This window comes from Alligator mississippiensis, chromosome 9 (genome assembly GCF_030867095.1).
Source record: "Alligator mississippiensis isolate rAllMis1 chromosome 9, rAllMis1, whole genome shotgun sequence".
Lineage (NCBI taxonomy): Eukaryota > Metazoa > Chordata > Crocodylia > Alligatoridae > Alligator > Alligator mississippiensis.
The window spans coordinates 70,079,354-70,100,226 of record NC_081832.1 but is presented as its reverse complement, the minus strand read 5'-3'; the positions used below and the strand labels follow the sequence as shown (position 1 = coordinate 70,100,226).

General features: G+C 40.4%; 1 protein-coding gene across 6 annotated transcripts in view; it reads left to right on the top strand.

Annotated features, from left to right (window-relative positions):
* The window catches only part of CDKL3 (cyclin dependent kinase like 3), a 28,474-nt gene extending 19,978 nt beyond the window's left edge, over positions 1-8,496 (top strand). For 3 of the 6 annotated variants that reach the window (XM_019478498.2, XM_019478497.2, XM_019478502.2), the window contains 5 exons: positions 2,919-3,253; positions 3,553-3,703; positions 5,142-5,304; positions 5,969-6,066; positions 7,957-8,496. In XM_019478498.2, coding sequence (XP_019334043.2) covers positions 2,919-3,253; positions 3,553-3,703; positions 5,142-5,304; positions 5,969-6,066; positions 7,957-8,004 — 795 coding nt within the window. In that variant the 3' untranslated portion in view covers positions 8,005-8,496. The remainder of the gene's footprint in view (positions 1-2,918; positions 3,254-3,552; positions 3,704-5,141; positions 5,305-5,968; positions 6,067-7,956) is intronic. The other 3 variants (XM_019478500.2, XM_019478499.2, XM_019478501.2) reach the window with 3 other exon arrangements.
* The last annotated feature ends 12,377 nt before the right edge of the window (positions 8,497-20,873 follow it).

Sequence of the window (20,873 nt, the reverse complement as noted above, 5' to 3'; positions counted from 1 at the left end):
GTCATCTTGAATTGTATAATTATGGAGGTAACAGACTAGGAGTATATCTTCAAGCAGATAGGTAAAGTTATAGTAAGAATTGTTTTGGCTTGTTAAATGTTAAGAGACAAATATTTTCAGAAGAAAACAACTGTTAATCCATTATTATGCTTTTGATATATTTAAGACTGATTCAACCATCCATCCCTGTTCAGTAAACAGTTAAATACATGTTGAACTTTAAGCCTGCATTATATCTCATTAACTTGAATGAGTACAAAGTACTTTGCTGAATAAGATGGACTTAAGCCAGCGATTCTCAACCAGGATGAGGTATGAGGAGATAAGGAGGCTTGAAGGGATAAAATAAATGCAGGCTCAGGCTCCTCCCTGCCTAGTCACTGCCTGGCCCCTTGGACCATAATAAATAAATTGATTTTTGAAATGGAGTGTGTCAAATCAAACAAGGGGTGCCCAAGTCTAAAAAGGTTGAGAGCCACTCTCTTAAGCATATGCTTAAATACTCTATTGAATTGAAACCTAGATGTAGTTAGTGTAAATACCATGAAAAAAAGATGAAAGGATCAAGCTTCAAAGACTTTCTAAGGCCTGTGTGCGTGACTTCATTTGGATACTTTTCTTGTCTTCCTGCTAGCTATTCCATAACTATTTCCAGTTGAATTTTTTACGGTTGTTTCTAAAGAGCACCACCAGTGGTTTACAGCACTAGTAAAGTGTTCCTTAAATGAGAGCGCCTGCAATCTTTCTGGATTTTCAAATTATTATCCATATTACGGTGGTACTAGAAATATGCCAGACACTTTCCAAAAAAACAGATGAAAACACAGATGCCGCCCTGAAGGGAAAGTTTAAGGACTTCTTTATTAGTTGAGTAATCCATGATATGTAGTAATATTTTAAAATATATATAAGTGAAAACAATGGCAATGTATGGACAAGCTAATGAATCTCTAGAACAGTATGAAAACCAAGCAGTGAGATGCTGGGAGGAAGGATGATGGTGCATGGGAAGCTATTTTTGTTCTAAAGTAGTCCCCATACTGGAAAAGTAGGAAAACACAATATTCCAGGAACTGCACTGCCCTGAAGGACTACCATCAACTTGAAATCCAGTTGAATGAAAAGTTCTTTTAGGTGCTGAACCTACTTGTAGATCCACTGGTAAATGTAATTTTTAAACAAAAGTACCTATTTGCAAAAATGTTTGTCTCTTTTCTGTTGCTAGGCAAAAGACATATTCAAACTGAACAAGAGACTGACTGACAGTCAAAAGTAAACAGTGTACCAGGGGTTGTCAAATACTTAAGCCAAATGAAAAGCCAGAGAATGTTATTCTCTAATTGCTTGTGCATACAGTAATCTTAGTCGTGCCTTCGAAGTGTAGTTTTAAGATTTTCTTTCCCTACGCATGATTTGGATAAAGAAAAGTTTTTTTAATTCCTGACTCCAGCAGGAGTTTGAGGAATGTGTTCCAATCAGCCAGAGGTATAATTGGGCAGTTTTGAGCCCTGGATGGCAAAGCACAAGGCAACAGTCACAGCCAGCAGAGGAGCTGTAATGGCTGCTATTTTTACTCTCCCCCCCCACTAGGTAAGAACCTGGGTGACTGGAGCACCAGACCCCAGATACACTACTGAAAGCAGCAGTCTGATGTAGCTGGTTTCTGTTTTTCCCAGGATGTCACTTACTTCTTGAATGAAAGCTTGTACTGAGGTTGTTCTGCTGATGGCATTTTGGCTGGAAGCTGATGGGCTACTAAGCTTGGATTCTGTAGCAGGTAAGTGATATTTTCCCCTCTCCTTCCCCTCTCTAGGGTCTAGCGAAGGTAGATAGAAAGGGCAACAGTGCTAGGGCTGAGTGTGGGGGTGGGAAGCCAAGGACACACATGTGACCACAGCAGGAAGGAAGCCTGTAACCACCCAGATACTTGCAACTGTTCTGACACTTGCATGCAGTGGGTGGGGGTCAGTCTTTTTCTGCTCAGCATCTCCTGCTCTTTTCTTCTCTCTGGTGACAGTGGCAGTATGCTTCCCACTCCAGAGCCATGCTGCCACTTGAGACACACCGTGGGGAACAGGAAATCGGCTAGTGAGCAGAGCAAGCATAAAGCCATGGAGTTTCAAGGGGGAAAGGCCCTTTCTGTTATATGTGGAAGTGGCTGTTTGGCCTGTGTGCATGCTTGTTTCATTTGGCTTCCATCCTCTAGTCAACCCTAGGACTCTAGTTCTTTAACAGTCAGGTAGCAGGAGTGAAACTAAGGGAAGCACAGGAGAATGCCACTCTAGAAGCTTGCTAGACCTTAATTTGAGAGATGGGGGAAATGTCACTTGCCTTTTTGTACCATGCTGAGACCCTGAATCCTATCTGCTCTGACCAATCACCATCAGCAGGGAAACCTTAGCCCTGGGGAGAGAGGGCTGGGAGAAAGAGAATATTTTTTTTTTCATTAAGCTATTAATTTTAAGGTTATTGGTTTATTTTTCTTAATTTTCAGCTGCAGGTAGACTTTTACTCAGCTATGATTGGCATATTACCTGGTCCTTTTATTGATACTTTTACAAAAAGTTTTCAACTTATTAAATGACAAAAGGTACCTTCTTGAAGTGGAACTGGTAGAGTGATATGCTCATTTATTACTGTTAAAAGTAATTTTGCCACCTCCGTACATTCGATGTCATCTTTGATGTTAGGATTGAGAGAGAACTGAAGCTGCAATTCTAAAAATGCTTCTTTGATGGCATGAAAGGAATTAGAGCTTCCAAAGTAAAAACAGTGATAGCATCCAGTTTTGTAACACACAAAGAACCCAGCTCTTACTGAATTCAGCGGGAGTAGAGGGGATTCAGCACCTTGCATAATAAAGACCAGCTTAAAATTAGCAACATTTTCTGTCAAAGTGTCTGTGTGTTTTGATGTAGCATCTTTTCCAGGATATTGAAAAGGACAAAAAACCCAAGGGTGTAAAGGTAAAGGGTGCTAAGGTGAAAGGAAGGAAACAGGAGATTCCAGAGATGAAAAAGACTGATCAAGAAGATGCAGTGACTCAGTGGACCAGTTCCTCACAGATTCCTCTAAGTTTCCCTCAAGAGAGTAAGCCTACGATTGCTGATGCAACAGCTAGCAATGATCCCAGCATGTTGAAGGAAGATCCTTCACCTGTGGTGCTTTGTACAACAATGCCTCCCATCAATCCAGTATGTGGGAACCTTATTGCTGCAAACTTCAATTCATACTTCCCCCATTCCAATACAAGGTTAGTGTTTTTTTGGTGTGGTAGACAGTTGGCACTGAAATGAATAATTGGTTCATTAATGTGTTGCCTTCCTAGGGCTAGGTAAAGGACAGATGTGACTCATTTGTGAACTAGGGATAATATTTTTTTTACCATTATCACAAGTTAGTTAATGTTGGTGAGATGTTTTGAATCTGAAATGTATTCTTCATTAGTATTATATGGCGGTTTGCAAAACACCGGGATAAACACTATCTATGCTCTGATGACAAACACATACTGCCACCAACTAATTTCAAATACATTGTTTATATAACCAGGACATTCAGCACTGGACTGACGAATTATTTTGTATATAAAACTACTGATTTGAATAGGCTTCCTGAAAAAGCAAAGAAAAGGAGGAGCCCTTGGCAGCCAATGGGACAGAGTGGTCCAAACACCAGGCAGGATGATGGACCTGTGACTCAAGTATGTTTACAGACCCAAAGATTTAAACATAGACTTTCTTGATTTCATGCCCTCATCTATTTCTCTTCTTTTCCTTTTGATTAGGGATGTAAATATTGTTTTTAAAAAACCTTCTATAATGATATCGGTTAAACTGTTAACTGATAAAACAGCAGCTTGGACTCAGCTGCTGCTAGGAGCCATTCCCTGGGCCCTTTGACAGCAGGGGGAGGAGGTGGTGGCAAGCCCAGCCAGACCACATGCAGCCCCTGGTTGGGAGGGAGGGGAATACCTTTGAACAGCAGCTAATTGCTAAATTGATGAGTCATTAGGCCCCCTACTATTTTCCTCTTTAACCTCAGGCTATGGGTACCAGTCTCCACAGCCCCCTCCCCAACCTGCCACAGACACTGCGTGCCACACCCCGCCACCTTTCCTGCCAGGCTCTGCCCTGCCCTGCCCTAAACGATAACTGGTAAACTAACCTGCCATCACTGGCCTTATCAGTTAAACAATTAATCATTTAACTTTTCACATGCCTACTGTTGATGTGCTGTAATGGCATAAAAATATTACAATGATGGCTTATTTAAGGACAAGCCAGGTGGTTTCTGGAGATTTCCCAGGTGTTGGGATGACTCTACACAACAAGGGAAAGAAACTGGATAGTGGGTGAAGTCATGGCTATATTAACATTAATGGGTGTTTTGCTCTTGACTTCAAGGGAGCTAAGATTTTACCCAATTTTTATGAAAGAGTTATACACTTCCATCTAGTATTGTTTTTACTAGTATTGTTTTCTCTATAATAAGCTTTATCTAATTAGTATAAAAGAACTTAATTCTGACAGCTCCACTTTTTGGCATGAAAAGTACATTCTTGAGACTCTCCTTTCTTCATCTTTATAAGTTGGTGAAACAGTACTAGGTGACTAGTGCTGTTGTTTTTTAATACCACTGTTTGCAGAGAAGCAAGAGTCACGGTATGCTAGATCTTTTTTGAAAGATGAACATTACATAATTCATAGCTGGTACTGTGTGTCATTAAGCCACGCATGCCTCCTGAGGCTGGGGGACCACAGCAACTCCCCATAGTCGTTGGCGGTGGTGTTGGCAGCAGGGCTGCGTCAGTGGTGAGCAGGGACTGCCTGCAGGCGGCCGTGGCAGTGTCAGCAGAGAGGGGGGGTGGCGGGTAGCGACCGTCCGCAGATGGTGACACGGGCATCATTGGCAGCCAATTTTAGGGGGGGGCATATGTCCTCCTGCACCCTCCCCTGCACGTCACCTACGGTGTGTGTAGTGTGTGAAGATCTTTTTAGAATTTTATTGAATTTGGACTTTGACGTTTTAATTTATTTTGGTCTGTTTATCTGGCACTAACCTCTTGAAAATTGTAAGGTAATGGTAAGTAATGGCCATGCTACATCTATCCTTGGGCATATTGTGGTTTTTCTATTTAGACTCCAATAGAAAAAGTCACGCTGTATGATCCAGCTTCTCAGACTGATACAATTGTCAACACACACCGAAAGAAACGTAATATTTCTAAATCTGAGAAAAGAGACATTCACTTCCCAGAGCTGCCAATAACACCGCAACAGAAGGATCTCAAAGGCGTGGAAGGTATGACACTACGACTGTTCTTTGATTTTGTAAATCTGCAGCAAGTACTAGCTGAAGATATTAGTTAACTGACAACTAAATACCAATATGTAATTTGGGTAGAAGATGCTGAGAAAAAAATGCACCTCATAAGATTGGGCACTGATGTGATCTTTCTATTGCTGTAATGTTCCACAATTCCCAAAATTTTGGATCAAAATGAGAATAGCCATTTAAAATGATGATGTGTTTTTGACATGCTAAACAAGCCTAAAAATAGTTTGGATTTTTTTTGTGAGCTGTCATTTCATTTTCTTTGCATTTCTGGGTGTGTGAGATGCCAGACAACTGAGCTTTCTTTAGTGGTTTTACCATGTTTTCTTGAGACCGGTTTGACCAGTAGCAGGTATGTAGCCAAATGCAAATCCTTGGCAACAGGTCTTGCATCTAGGTTTAATTAAATCAATCAGAACCTGAATTAAACTGCTCATATTCAGTCCAGCAGCATAACATTCTTTGGCATGCTACCTCCCTTTTATTCTCACACTGAATCTTCAGTATGACTTTGTTTTTGGGTTCATCGTTGTTTCCAAAGTAATTGAATTAAGCACAGAAGAAAGTGAAGGAGCACATGGGAAGTTAAAAATATGAAGCCTGGAAATGATTAGGTATCTGTCTGTAAAAGTTAAACAGGTAAAAGTGTGGAAGACGGAATCAAGAAAACCTGAAGTATCTAAAATACCATCTTTACTAAATGTGGATCAGAATCCAGAAAAGCAAGAGGTAAATTAATATTGTTTACTTAGTTGGGAGGTCAAGTAGGCAGGGCTCTTGACTCACTGCACAAGTATGAGGACAATTCTTTTCTTTTTCTTTTCTATCAGTCACTGTAATTGCAACTGGATATAAACTAAAATCAAGACCTTGTTGGAAACAATATATTGCATGTCACTGTTCAACTGGCGGCCTTCATGCCGTGTGCAGCCTCTATAGCTATTCAATTCATGCTAGTGGAGAAAGTTTTTGATGATGGTTAGAAGCAACACTGTGTCAGGTTTAAAGGTGTATCTTGTAGCAGATCACACTGGCTTGCAAACACTCGTAGCACCTTGTGCAGGGAAATTGTGTTCGTATGAAGGTAGCCGGACAAAGAATCCATAGCCAGTCCGCTAATTTTCAGTTTCGTTTTTAGAATACAGGAAATATACGAAATAAAAATAAAACCAATCTGCCAAATTTAGAATAAGCAGTCTATTAGCATGTGTTTTGAGAGCGAGCAAAACCATTGTACAGTAAATATCTGCTTTTCTGTGAAACTTTCATACAATACTATGATTTTATACATTTCATAAGTGTACATATATTCTTCCCCGGAGATTTTTATAATATGTTGGCCATAGCATTGATAAATTATTTTAAGGGAAAATCAGCAGGTTTTTACAGGATGCTGTTACATGGCGACATATGTTCCCTAATGGAAAAGGGCTAGGAAACTTTTAATGAAAATAAGACTAACGTTAAAAAGAGAGAGAGGTTATTTTTCCTGCAACTACATAGAGTACAACCACGTACTAGTTTCAGTAGTACTATTACAGTATCTACAGGGGATGCGATAGGTAGTAGCCTGTCGATTATCAACCTCTATATTTTAGTGAACCATAAAATTCACCCTAAGCTGAAACTGACATATAAGCTTTCAGACAAGAAAGCACTTTTAATAAATATTTCTTTAGGCGTGTAATTCTTAGAAAGAGTAATAAGTCTGGCTCAGTTCATACACTGCTAATGTTTTGAAACATTATTACAAAACTTTGCTTTAGTCAAATAGGTGTCAAACTAACAGTTCATAAAATGAATCTGGTCTTTTGGTATATAAAAGAAACATTAGAATCCTGATATTTTAACGTTATTTCTGCTATATGCATATCTGAATGGACTTAGCCCATGGATTAATGGAATCAGGAGAGAGATGTCTGAGGAATTTGCATGATACTGCAGGTTTGACAACAGTAGTATGCATCTGTGCAAAGTCTACTTCAAGAGACAGAGGCAAGATGAACAGATTATAATAGCCTAAAAATAGCTGTTGTTATTTCCTTTGGTGCCAGTCCTGCTTTTGTTCTTGTGGTCATCTTCAGCAGCATGTAAACAAATTTCACATCATGTATAAGTGGGTGCAAGAGGTGCGGGGCAATTTGAATCAATTTGGCATTTGGTGGGCGTGCAAACTGAATGTAAATTACATGTGAAGGGGGTGGAAGGAAGCAGGAGCAGGAAAAAAAAGTAGCAGAAAGAAATTATACAGCCACCCCCACAACCTTAATTTGAAGCTGATGGGAGATTTGTCTACATGGGGCCTGCTCCATTCACCTCAACGTGGTACTATTTAGGTTTATCTGTTGACCCTTAGATTCCTTATAATAAGCTATTGTATTGCTAGATGCCTACGAATATTTCAGAATTTCATTTGTGCAGCTGATTTGGTAAGACGAGTAGAACTCAGCCGTCTAGATTGGAGGAGAGCGTGAAGGCTGAGAGCTGGAATCCTTTTATGAAACAGCTCTGGATATTACAGGAATTAGGAATCACAACCTGGTTCCTGCTGCCCTACTTCTTATTTCTTATTATGTATTTCAAAGTCTCCATTAACCTACTTTAATTTGTATTTTCCAGGTCACTGGAGCCACTAGGAAAGCTGTTGGATCATCGCTACCTGGCTGAATACAGGGTTACCTTTTATTCCTTGCTTTTGTCTTTCTCCCAAACTGTTAAGACTACAATAAACAGGAGGACATCAGACTTCCTCATACTGTTCATGCAAATCAGTAGCTTCAACATCTAAAATCTGTAAATACTGAACCAGCAAATGGTTTCTGGGATGCCCTTCCTCCAGTATGTGTTGGGAGATGAAACCACCTTATAAGGTCCCTAATTTTCCTTTTGTCTTTATACCGCATAGGAGACAAGTTAAAAAGAAAACTTGGCAATAAAATATTTAGTGAAAAGAAACCAAACAAGGAAAGTAGAGTCAACTTTGGTTATGTATGGGATGTTTATTAAAAGTGTCTACTTGATGATATGGCTATTTAATATAATGATTGCTGAAAATTGACAAGCAGCAATATTTTTAAAAAGTAGATTTTGAGGAAACAGTTAAAATTGGGTTAACGAGTATTATTTGGCTTTAACCTATTAAACAAAAATGTAAATGCATCAAGGCCCATTCAACCTCATTGTATTACCTTGTGCCTTGATGCAAGTCTGTTAAGCAGCAGTGAGACCCTAACTGTTGTGAGGTCTTGGCAAATTTAAGTGCAGAGAATGTGCTTGATACAACAGTAAGAAACAGATGCTTTTGTGGGTTATCTCAGCTTTGGTATACATCTTTACACAAGTGCAGATAAATTTCACAGTCTGTTGCCCAAAGCAGATTTATTTTAGCCAAATGCGTAGTGACCTCATTAGGGTGTAGCCAGCATCTTTCGAATTCCTATCTTGTGTGTGCAGGATGATCCACTGCCCTCCACCCTCCCAGCACTGAACCCTGACATTCCCATATGCAGGGCTTGCATAGGAAGGGCAGGAGCCAGGGACTGTGCTGAGTTTTGGATTTGGATGATCTGGATGCAAGACCTTTCCCAGGGCATTGCCTGTCCAGGCCCAAAAATGCATTTTGGGGAATAGAATGCATAGTGATTGGGGTGATAGTTGCTGCCGAATCTAGAAGAAACTGTCTTAGAAAAGAGGACCAAAGCCGTAGATTTAAGATGCCTAACACCACTAGAGAAGATTGGGGGAGCATCAGCTAGTGGTATAACTAGGGTGGGGTGACCAGGCAACCACCCTGGGCGCTGACTTAGGGGGAGGGGGACAACAAAAACACTGGCAGCTGTGTGACTGTGCTGGTGGCCAATGTTAAGTCACCACAGCCCCTGTGCCTTGAGTGCCTGGCTGCATCATTATATCCCTGACATCAGCACAACATACTTTGAAGATCTTCAGAGGAAAAAGTGGCAGCTATGAGGCTCCAAAACATGGTCTTTGGAGGAAAAAGGAGTTAGTGCATGCTCTAAGAACAAGAAATCAAAGGTTTTCTAGTTACTGTGGCTGTACTAGACAGGATATCCAAGTTTGATGCCTGGCCCTGCTACTGGCCTGTTGGATGATCTTGACCAATTCACTTTGCCATTTCAGAGCCGATTCCCCACCTTGAAATGACATACAAACCTCTGCAAAGCCAGCTGTGACCTACTGAGGAAGAGCACTATATAATAGGCATTATTTGAAAACAGCTTTCCCACAGAGGGTTAATGTTTGGGCTCATCGGGAATGGTGTTGAGTTTGCCCAGTTGTGTTTAAATATAGTATTTTGACAGTACCTGATAATGACTATAACCTATGAGTCTCTGTCTTAAGAGATTTTGGCCTCAAGAAATTAAGTTATTGGTATCTGTGTGTATAGTTTCTACCCATCTCCACCCTACAAAGCTAACCAGTATAACAACAATGCTGTTAGACGTCATGGAGAAAGGCAGGAACATCCCTCAAGGCAAAAATGTACAGTTGAGAAAAGGACTGTGTGAGTAATACGAAAGTAACCACCCTGTTCAAGAGCATTTATTAGGTTTATTGTCACAGCTACAAGCATGTTCCAACTCACAGAATTACAAATAATGATCTCTTTGAGAGAGATTTAACAAGAAATTAGAGGCTGTATTCTGAAAGGTGTTACATTTTTACTTCTTCCTTCCTTCCCTATTTGTTTCTGAAGAAGGATGAACATTATGGTGTTAATCTCTACATATGGTGTTGCATAGCGCGGAACCATAAATGATTCCTGTATCAAAATCTGGCAGTTAAAAATCCAAGAACTGCACCATGCTAGACAGGAATTACCTTGAAATCTGATATTCTGAACAACAGTGGAACACACTTCCTTTCCTGTATTGCTTTTTCTTGAGGGTCTGGTAACAGTTGTATTTTTCAAATGTGAATCTTCTGCAATCTATGAACTTTCACAAAGGAAGAGTATATTCCAAAAATGAAATAGCAGCTCTAGCAAAATAGTCGTTTTTCTAATATAAGTATTTTGGGCTTGTTGGCTCAGAAACCACGGGATGGATAACTGTGTTCTTTGTGCTGCTTCATGCAGAGCTCCTGCAGGTTGTGATGAGACAAAATTACATCAGAATACAAATATCCACTCAAAATTCAGAACTGGGAGCTTCCCGTGAGTCACTGGTATACAGCTGCTAGTTATTCTATAGATTGATTTTTTTTTTTTTTTTTAATTTAAAGAGCATCTGATGCCACATGAGAAACTCTATTTAGTAACGACATCTATATTTTGTGAACATTTATCTGAAAAGGAGGACCCTTGGATTACGAACAGGGACAGCACAGTGTAGTGGTTAAAGCACAAAACAGGGTTCCTTATTTGTGTTTAGTGGCACACAGAGGCTTCAATCAGCGCCATTTATTCTGTGTTGTACAGATGAAATATGCCTGACTGGCCAAGGGGGGAGATGAAGGCACAGAGGGATGAAGAGATTTGCCCAACGTCCTGCAGCAGTGAAGTGTCAAGGCCAGTAAGACAATGTCAGGCCTGACTCAGCTGCATGCTCTATCCACTAAATCTTACTTCCTCTTTTTTGTGGCACAGCTAGTATGCGAGATGTTCAGCAGATTTTAACTTCCCTGCGACCCACTTCTCCTACATTACCACAGTGTTGTGAAACTTCGTGCGTGTTTATATATTGATTCGGGAACCTTGGGGACCAGATAACACACAAGAAGTACATATTAATAAAATGTTTTCTTATTATTCTCCACATGAACCAGACAGATAAACACAGCATTATTAAAAATTTAACCAATTTTTTGAGGTTAGCAGAGATTAGTTTGATTCACGGTCCTCTCACTTGTTTCTACAGAACACAATGCAATAGTGATATTACAGTGAGTTAAATATAATTAAAAGGCAGATAGTGTGGCTAGCCCTTTCATTTCTTTTCTCATTAATCACTGGGATATATTAATCTGTAACGTTTTTTCACTGGGATAAGAATTATGCCAGGGATAAATTCGCACTTCTGGGTCTTGTGTGTGCTTTCTGGTGCCATTTTTCATGAGCTCATCCATCCTAAAGACTGCATATGGGAGTAGATTCCTTTGTATGCAGATAAATGCAGATCAAAGCTATGCCACTTGTGGATGAGTTGCTTGGGAGATGGGTATTATGCATCTATAGCTGGAGCTGGGCATAGCTTCATTATTGTGAAATGCTTGCCAAAACCTTGCTCCAGGCTTTTTCAATAGAACCATTCAGTCCCCCCAAAATGTTTAGTGCAGACAAGTTTCTAATTGAAAGAAAAGCACTTTCTGACATCCAGGAATACTTAACACAGTCCCACTGCTATTTGTGAAATACGTTACTTTGCTTTCCACTGTGTCTTCCTCTGTGAGCTATACAAACTGAAACTCCATTGGAGTTACGTGTAAGTTAAAAGGCCTGTAAAATTCAAATGAGCGGTCAAAGATGGTAACCTTTCAGTAAGCAGCTTCTATAAACCTGGAGAAAGTTTATATCTCCCAGCTTCCTCTTGGGGCATTGTGACAAGCCTGCCCCTTACAAGAATATTTTCAGAGACTTTATCCTATGATTAAAGTTTTAACATTCCTGTGTTGAGCCCTTCAAAATTAGCATTTTAAAATGAGTTCTTTAAAATTATCATGTAGCATTTTCAAATGTCTTCAGGAAATATTTTTTCTATACCTCTTGTTTATTATTAACCCCCTTAGTTGGAGGTCTGGTGTTTGCCTCCAGGCAGGGAAAGGAGTTTGTGGGTGAATGAGCCCATCTGGATCTCAGCTACTACACCTCTATGGATTAGCCAGTGGGGAATTCTTTGCAGATTACTTGCCTGATACTGGTCCCAACTTAACCACTGGAAAAATATCCACTGACTTCATCACTATCAGAACTTGGCCTCCTCGAACTGGCTTCCTTCCTACTTGAATCTCAAGGCTGCAGGTGTCCTTGCTTTTAGGAGAAAAATGTGTTACTGGTAATGATTATTTTAATTATAAGCATCAAAAGTTCATTTATACTTGGTTTCAATTCTACAACAGCTCCCCAATTTGCTTTTTAAAATATTTAGTCAGATACCATTGTTTTCCCTTTATTCTACACAAAAGCCACAGATCTATGAGGGAATTTGGTGCAGTTTAGGTTAGCAGGGATGTGCATGTGATAGATACATACTGGCATGAAGAAATGCCCTTCTTCCATTAAGCTGGTCATATGATTGGTATTTGGCACATATTCAGAGTCTGACTCAGTGACATATAGTGGAATCTTTTCACAGTGAAGCATCTTGTATAGTAAGCAATCCCCGAGGTTGAGACTCATTCCAGTTCTGTTTCACTGAAGCAAAACTCCCATTATATAAAATTAACATATAAGCATACTTTAAGTTAATTTAATGAATGCACCACTTTAAGTCTTCACCATCTGTTCCACCCTTTAATTACAAAAAGATAAGCACAATTCACAGTTGCATCATAAAAAGCAGACCAAAAGTGATTTAGATGCACAGGTATGTTTTATGTTCCAGCCTGCAAACATCTGTTATGTATGGGGTTTCAGTCTACTAGAAGCCATTGCTTTGGAGTAGCCTTAAAAATAAAAAAATCTTCCTTGAGTGTGAAGTGGAAAAATAGTCACTTCCTTGCCTAGAAATCCTGTTGTCCTGTGTTAGAAACTGGGTTGTTGGTTGTAGCTGTGCTGGTCTAAGGATGTAGGCAGACAAGGTTCTTTGGGTAAATGTGATATCTTTTATTAGACCAGCTAAATAGTTGGAAAAATTGTTCTTTGCAAGCTGTTGGGTACAAACAGCTTAGAAGCAGCTGCTTTTTGAGTGGGTTGAATCAATGTACTTGTAGCCCTCAGAGTACTTTAGGCCCCTTTTGGGCAGAAGATGCCACTGAGGTGTAATAAGCAAAGGCCACGCCGCAGACACGTAGGATCAGACATTTACACCTTAAACAGCCCTCCACGTCAAAATAATAAGTGACACTATCCTGCCTTTTTTTTGTAAGTATTAATGGCAATAAAACTTCTTTGGTTTTGTTTTAACAATCTTCCTTGACTGTAACTTAGCTTACTGGGAATCAACTTTTTAATAAGAAAATGACCAAGTTTATTTAAGGCAGTAAATCAGCTACCTTCAGTATTTTCCTTAAAAATACAAGAAAATAAATAGGACCCTTGAACAGAGAAGTGAGCTTTGACTGGACAGAGTTGATCAGTCATCCAACTCCAATTGTATTTTGGTTAAGGAAGTATATTCTGGTGCCAGATTAAATAACTCAATCCACCTCATGTGCCTGCTATGGGATGCCTTGCTCATTCTTTAATATTTGTTTGCAATCTTCCCGCTCCTGATACCTGCATTTGAAGAATGTCAGAACAAGATTGGAGATGCTATGTACGCTTGGTGCACTGTGATGGCTGGATTGAACTGAACTCTGAAACCCAGTTCTAATAATAATCACGCTTGTTCCTCAGTCAGATCATTTGGACTGCTCTCTAGATGTATATCTCAAAGGAATCTATAAGCAGTAAATAGGACATGAAGTCTTTCTAGCAGATTTATATAAAGCTTCTGCTATTCTTACATTAGAACAAATTGCACACTTTAATCCTGTCATGGTTCTCTCTTGACAATGTAGAATTAATGGGAGTTGAATGCACACTTAATGGGAATGCAGAATAACAGGAGCTAGAAACCAGTTCTTTCTTTTTTAAGAAAGTGCCATGTCTACAGTAGGAAATCCATTTCAGAACTGTTTTCATAAAATACATTTTCCTATTATATTTATAAGGAAACATCATGGTGATAAGTTATTTGTTACAGTAATCTATCTCATATATTAATTTGAAAGTCCAGGTAAGTAATTTATATTACCAGAAACTTCTACTGTTGCTAAATTGGATTGCCGTGTTAAAGGAGTAAGCAGAGTTTACAACCAAAAACCCATGAAAAAGGAAATTTACAGGCAGAGAAAAACTGCACCTATACATGGTAAACATTTTAGCAAAAAATTGCCAAAGCAATAAAACTGGAAATCAAGCTTTTCAGTCAAGCCTTAGTGAAAAGTGTCACAAATACTGAAAAGGTGAAGCACTGTTTTTATTCTTTTGAATATCCTGGCCTCTGTTAGCCTATTTTAACTTTGACCCTATTGACATGCAGAGTTTTCTGCTGTGTCTGGTGGTAGGATTTACTGATAATATTTGGAGGCACACGCACGTAAAAAGATCTACCTTCATATAACTTATATGTCAATAGTTCAGAAGAAAGCAGGAGGCAGGGACGTTCTACCTACATACTCTCATGGAAACTTTACAAATTCCCATTAAATGATTTATTTTGCATCCATCTCTCCCACCTGTCACATCACCTTAACCCTTCAGACACTCATGGATCCTTAAAGTCCTTTACTGACCAAGACTGTCTAATTTACACCACCGCTAAATTTAATTTCCAGCTTTTAATGTTTCTTCTCTCCCAATCAGAACTGAATCAACAATGCAGTACAGCGGTAGGGATCTCTTCTGTTTTACACACAGGAGATATAAACAATCACCCTGCATAATTATCTGTGTAGCACTTACTTTGTTATCACAGAAAGACAAAGGGTTGAACTGATGCAGCAGGTATTTTACTCCATTCAGCTGAGTTTAGGTATTCTGCCCTAATGCTTGTATAACTGTGGCAGGTTAGTGTTATGCCTTGTGGTTGTGGAACAGGGTTGACTGTGCAGTTTTAGTAAGAGGATACATAAGGATCGTATGGGATTGTTTGAATAGGGATGATCCTGCTTCAGGCAGGGAGTTGGACCAGATGACCTCCAGAGATTCCTTCCAGCCCCACTTTTCTTTGATAGCAATAAGCTATCACTGTAGTTGGTCATCGTTAGAGACCGCATCTCCTTAACCCACTTCTCTTAGAATTTTAGTGCCTGAAAGTGCCTTAGTTTTCTGGAAAGAACAAAATAAAATTTAGATATAATGGTAGGTTGATATTTCAAATGTAAACAAAAAGAAGTGTCGTAAGTGAGTAAAAGACACTCTCTTAAAGGTACATTTAATGGCAACAAAACCAACTTTCATAAGCCTGTGTGCAACGTACTTCTGGTAAAAGTGGAGTCAGCATCTAACACTCCCTTGTGGTAACTGTGAAATGAGCAGCTACTAACCAATGCCACTTTCCCTGGCAGAGGAGCAAAATGCTGGAAGAGTTCCTTAAGGAAAAAATATTTCTTACAGTTATGATCAAGCCTCCAGTATATTATAAAATGAAAAACACCTGCATATCCTGGCAAACTCTTGTACCTCCCAGTGTGGGGTAAACTGTGCAATGAAAACCCATTTTAGCAATTCACTGTATTGCTCTCATATTTGGGGTTCATATATAAAACAAAAAAAATATTTCTAATGTAGTGGTCTCTCTGCTTCCCTCCCTGAATAGTAATTCAACTGAAATAATTTCTCACTTCCATATAAAGCATCTGATACCTTTACAGAATTGCCAAATAACACGGGTCTCATCTGTGATGCGCACAGTACTTAGGGGAATAGTTATTTTGGTTTGAGTTATCCTCATGGACTTTATTTTAGCCATTTGATAAATAACCGCCATACAGATTAAACAAAGGAATTCAATAAAAATCATACCCAATTCAACATTTATGTTTGGTTTATAACTAAGCCTTTTTAAAACGGCAACAAAACAGCAACTCCCCAAGGATGCATTTCTGCAGTCATTCACATGTGCATGCATGTGCTTAGCCTTACTCACATGCACAATTGCAACCTAAAAATGAAGACAGAGGCTGTTAAATCTACACTGCTGTTCTACTGAGACTAGGAATTGCTGCTATAGGCATCAAAGTCCTCTCAATGGTGCTGATTCTGGACCAAGTCAGTCCGTTCTTCCCAAAGAACACTGTCAGCTTTTTAGTTAGATCCTTTTTCATGCGAAATGGGAATCACATGTCAGGGAACTAAACTTTCTATGCAGCATCCCACTGATCTCCAAGGCCTAAAACCAAAGTACCCGTGTTGGTAGAAAAACTCCTGTGTGTTGCTGGCGAATGGCTGTGTAGCTAATTGGGCAATGAAGAATAAGCTAAAATATTGCTGTAAGGGACCCTGTATCTCCTCCTCACTCATACATCTCCTAATGCATCTATGCTAATTACAGGAACTACAATTTAGCAGAGAGCTCTAATTGCCCACAGTAATAATAACCCTCTGAAACCAATTCCTCCTCCAGACAGCGCACCTGGTATTATTGTACAATTACGGATTCTCAGAGAGTAAAAGTAACACTCTTGTCATTTGGAAAGGTCATTTTCATTGATATTTTTGGTTTGTATTCTGACATGGAGAAACCATTCTGATGAATCATCGTGGACAGACACAGAGAGAACAGATTAACAGTAAAAATCATGCTAGATATCAGCAAGCTGAGAAACCAATTCTGTGTTCTGTTACACCAAGTAAGATCATCATCAGTTAAGTTAATGGTGTCTGTGCTTGAAAACCTGAGGACTAGAAGAAGGATGCTCTTATTCTGTAGAGCCCATGACTGAGATTTACTTCTCCTGGAAGTCCAACAGACTTGGAGTCAAATGCAGATTTGAGCTCCCTAGTTTAGCTTTGGTTCTTGAATTTGTAATCTGGGCTTCAACTCTTACATGTTAGACCAGGGGCAGGCAATTATTTCGTGTGGAGGGCTGCTTAATGAGTTTTGGCAAGGCATTGAGGGCTGCATGATAGGTAGCCAGGGGCAGTTAAATATTATTTTTCTAAATTTTTAGGGCCCCTGCAGGCCGCATAGAATGGCCTGGCGGGCTGCATCCAGCCTGCGGGCCGCATTTTGCCCACCCCTGCGTTAGATGTTCTGCAAGTGGGTATTATATGGGTTCTCTCTTTCAAAAATGCAACACAAGGCACTGGACCCGTACAGGCCATGTTGTATAAACTGAAGCTAAGTTGGGGATAAAAGACAGCATGGGGGGGGGGGGGGGGGGCTAGGAATTTCTCTGCACACACACTAGCAATTTATTCCAACATCATGTTTTTGAAAGCGGATGTTAGGAGTACACTGGTAGAATCCTAACTGCAGTCAAACTAGTCAGCTGCCTTTGATGAAACCAGGTAACCCTGTAAATCCAACCGCTGACACACTGCTAGATAAATGGATCTACACCAGTTCAGTAATGGTTCATTTTTACTGTCAAGTATATTTGCATGAATAACTACTTAAGGAAAGAATGCTCCTTTGGCGCGCACAAATGTTTTCAGAGTTCATGAGACTTCCCGGTTTACCTTGCCAGTCCATCAAAACAGATTGAGAAAGGGGGGAATAGGAAGGGTTATAAAGAAATGAAAATGAGTAGAAATGAAGAAAATGGAGAGGAATAGGAATAATGACACTGAAAGTAAAAAGATTTTGATGGAGAAAGGAGGACACAGCAAGGAACCAATCAGCAACAGCTATCTGTAATTGAAGTGGAAGATACAAGGGTTTCATGTCAGCCAGGGCACTAAGGAGTTAGGGTTTTCTTCAGTTCCTAGAATTGACTCCTCTGTCCTCTTAGGGCTTTGCCTCCTGCTCCAGGTTCAAGGTCTGAAGAAAGTTGAGGCAGGATGTACCAGCTGTTAACAGACCTAAGAGGATAAGGAGGTCAGGGAACCCAAGGTGAGTTTCTGCATGCAGTGAGGAAGGACCTGTTATATGCTTCTGCCACTCTCCCAGGGCACATTCTTCCTCTGAATTATCTGGCCTCATTATTTCACTTTATATGGTGCATCTGTCTATTTATTACAATAACTTATAATTGCATGGGCAGTGTCTTGGCATGGCCAGTAGTTTCTGCTCCGGCAATGTGCTGGGCAGACTAACAGGGCTTTCTGCAGGTCAGGAAGAAGATGATGTCTTGACAATACTTGATTTCTTAGTGCCAGCCTTGAGCCAGTCATGCTAACCTTGCACAGGCATTAAGCTAGCACCCTAATTTTTCTTAAAATGAAAAGGTGTATTTAGTCTATATTCTGCATAAAGTGAACTGTGATACATGAATAATTTCAGGTTGCTACAGCCTGTTCTTCCACTCCACCCTTATAATAAGGCTTTTGGGTTAGAACATCCTGTTATGTAAGGATGCAAACTACATTCAGAACCATAATAATTATCCTAATTGCATCATTACCTATTTATAACACCCAAGATGCTAGGCAGGGAAATTCAGTATTACAATGGCCAAAAAGTAAAATGTAGCAGACTGGATCTGTTCATCACACTGAAATCCAATTCAGCCTTTTGTTTAAAATGAGAGATTCCTTCTTAGTAATAAAACAGAATGTAGTGTGTTTGTCAGACACACTGGAGCAAAACTACAATTGTGATCAAAGGACAGCTTCAGCATCTATTGCAGTAGGAAAAGATCTGTGAATGTATCAATGTGCTCCTTTGTACTTGAGCAGCAATATAAATAGCCTCTAAAATCTATTTTCCCTTCCTCTCTCTATATATATGGAAACTATATCAGGATTTATCTGAAATCTCTCCGGTCTCAATATGGAGTGCTGCTTGGCAGTTCAATGCAGGTTAGGTAAACTCTGTAGGAGAGGCACAAGCTCAGCTCCTCTCAGAAGCAGTCCCATGAACTGAAGATGAGCTGGGTACTGGTTAGGAATTGCTTTAGGAGGTTTTAAGGGAAAATTCCCTTATCCCAGCCACCACCTGACCATAACATTACCTAGTCAACATTTACATTAGCCCCAGCTGTTATTCAGAGTCATTAGGCTGTAACAGTAGCGTTGCCAGCACAACCTAAGGCAGGGGTGGGCAAAATGCGGCCCGGGGGCCGGATGCGGCCCGCCAGGCCATTCTATCCAGCCCACGGGCCCCTAAAATATTTAGAAAATTAATATTAATCTGCTCTGGGCTGCCTACCATGCAGCCTTTGATGGCTTGCCAAAACTCAGTAAGCGGCCCTCTGCCCAAAATAATTGCCCACCCCTGACTTAAGGGTTACACTTTTCTAAACTAAAAATGTTGGTTATTCATAGATTCATAGATGTTAGGGGCTGGAAGGGACCTCGCAAGATCATCAGGTCCAGCCCCCTGCACTAGGCAGGAAAGACTGCTGGGGTCAGGTGACCGCCCGGTCTCCTCTTGAAGATCTCCAGGGTAGGTGATTGCATCACCTCTGCAAGGAGTTCATTGGTTATGGTGCTTTCTGATCTGGAAGGGGCAGTAACTAGGGACATAATTAAATTGTGGCCCTACAAAGGGTTTTTTGTCACCTGTTCACAGGGCACACAGCCAATTTCGCAGGCAGAGAGGCTCTGAAGAGGGTGGGGGGTGAGAAGCTCATTGTAATCTTGATTTCTGGCTGCCCTTCGTGCTGCCTTGCCCCTCGGTACTGCTTGACGGAGAGGCGCCAACAGAGGGAGGACAAACAAGGGGGCAGCTACCATCTTGTCGGCTGCCCTGCATGTTGCCCTCCTGGCAGCGAGGACCACTGGCTCCCACTGGGGAGCCAACAGTTTATTTATTTTTGTCGATTTTGTGGATTTCACGGTTTCCATGAGACCACAAATTAAGTCGGTCTCTAGCTATAAGCAGTGACCAGTGTAGAAGTAGAATCTATTACAGATCTCTTTGCCCAGATGGGAGCCATAAGGACAATGACTTTGTAATCAGAGTCACTTGAAAAGGGAGATCCTAGGGAAGGAAAGAAAAAAAACCCATCCCTGATATAATTTGAAAGGAATCCAAGAGAAAACATAAAGCCAAATCAGCATATAACAGCCAAAGCCAGCATTTCTGAACTGGGAACCTTTCTTTGTCTATCATTCTTTGTTAGGTACAAGACAAAGAGATAGAGAAAATAGGTTACAGATAACAAACCAAATGGAAAAAAATGTATTTACTGGGGCAATCTGTGTCTTGCTCTTCTCTGTAGCCCCAGAGGCAAGTTTGTGAAGGTGCAGCTGCTGCAGAGCGCTGCTCTAATGGACTGGGCCTACAAAGAATAGAAACACAAGCTGAATGCCCAAGAGATTGGTGCTTAACAAGCTTTAAACCTGCAAGTGCAGCACATGACCCCTCCCCCCACTTCCTGGCATGTACTAGAGTGGGATCGTCATGATGTTATTCCCCATTAACTGTTCTCCTTGGGGTCACCTTGTCTGCATGGACCACATGCTGCCACACAATGGGGAGAGAAGATACTAACAACTGCACAGATCTAGCTAGAATTTAGCCCCTGCATTTTGCTTGAGATTGATTAGAGACATGACTAGAACAACTCCTTAGCTAAGATGTTGCCTCCATTTAAGGACTTATCCCCTACAAATCCTAAACTATTTCTCCAGTTGGCTGTTTCAAAATCAGAGACAGTTGTCATTCCCTTGCGTGTGGGTAGGAAGCGCAGAGACGTATTCCATACAGAACACAGGAAAGATTATGTAGGATTTGTCTGTACAAGGCATGTGGGAAGTGCCAAGT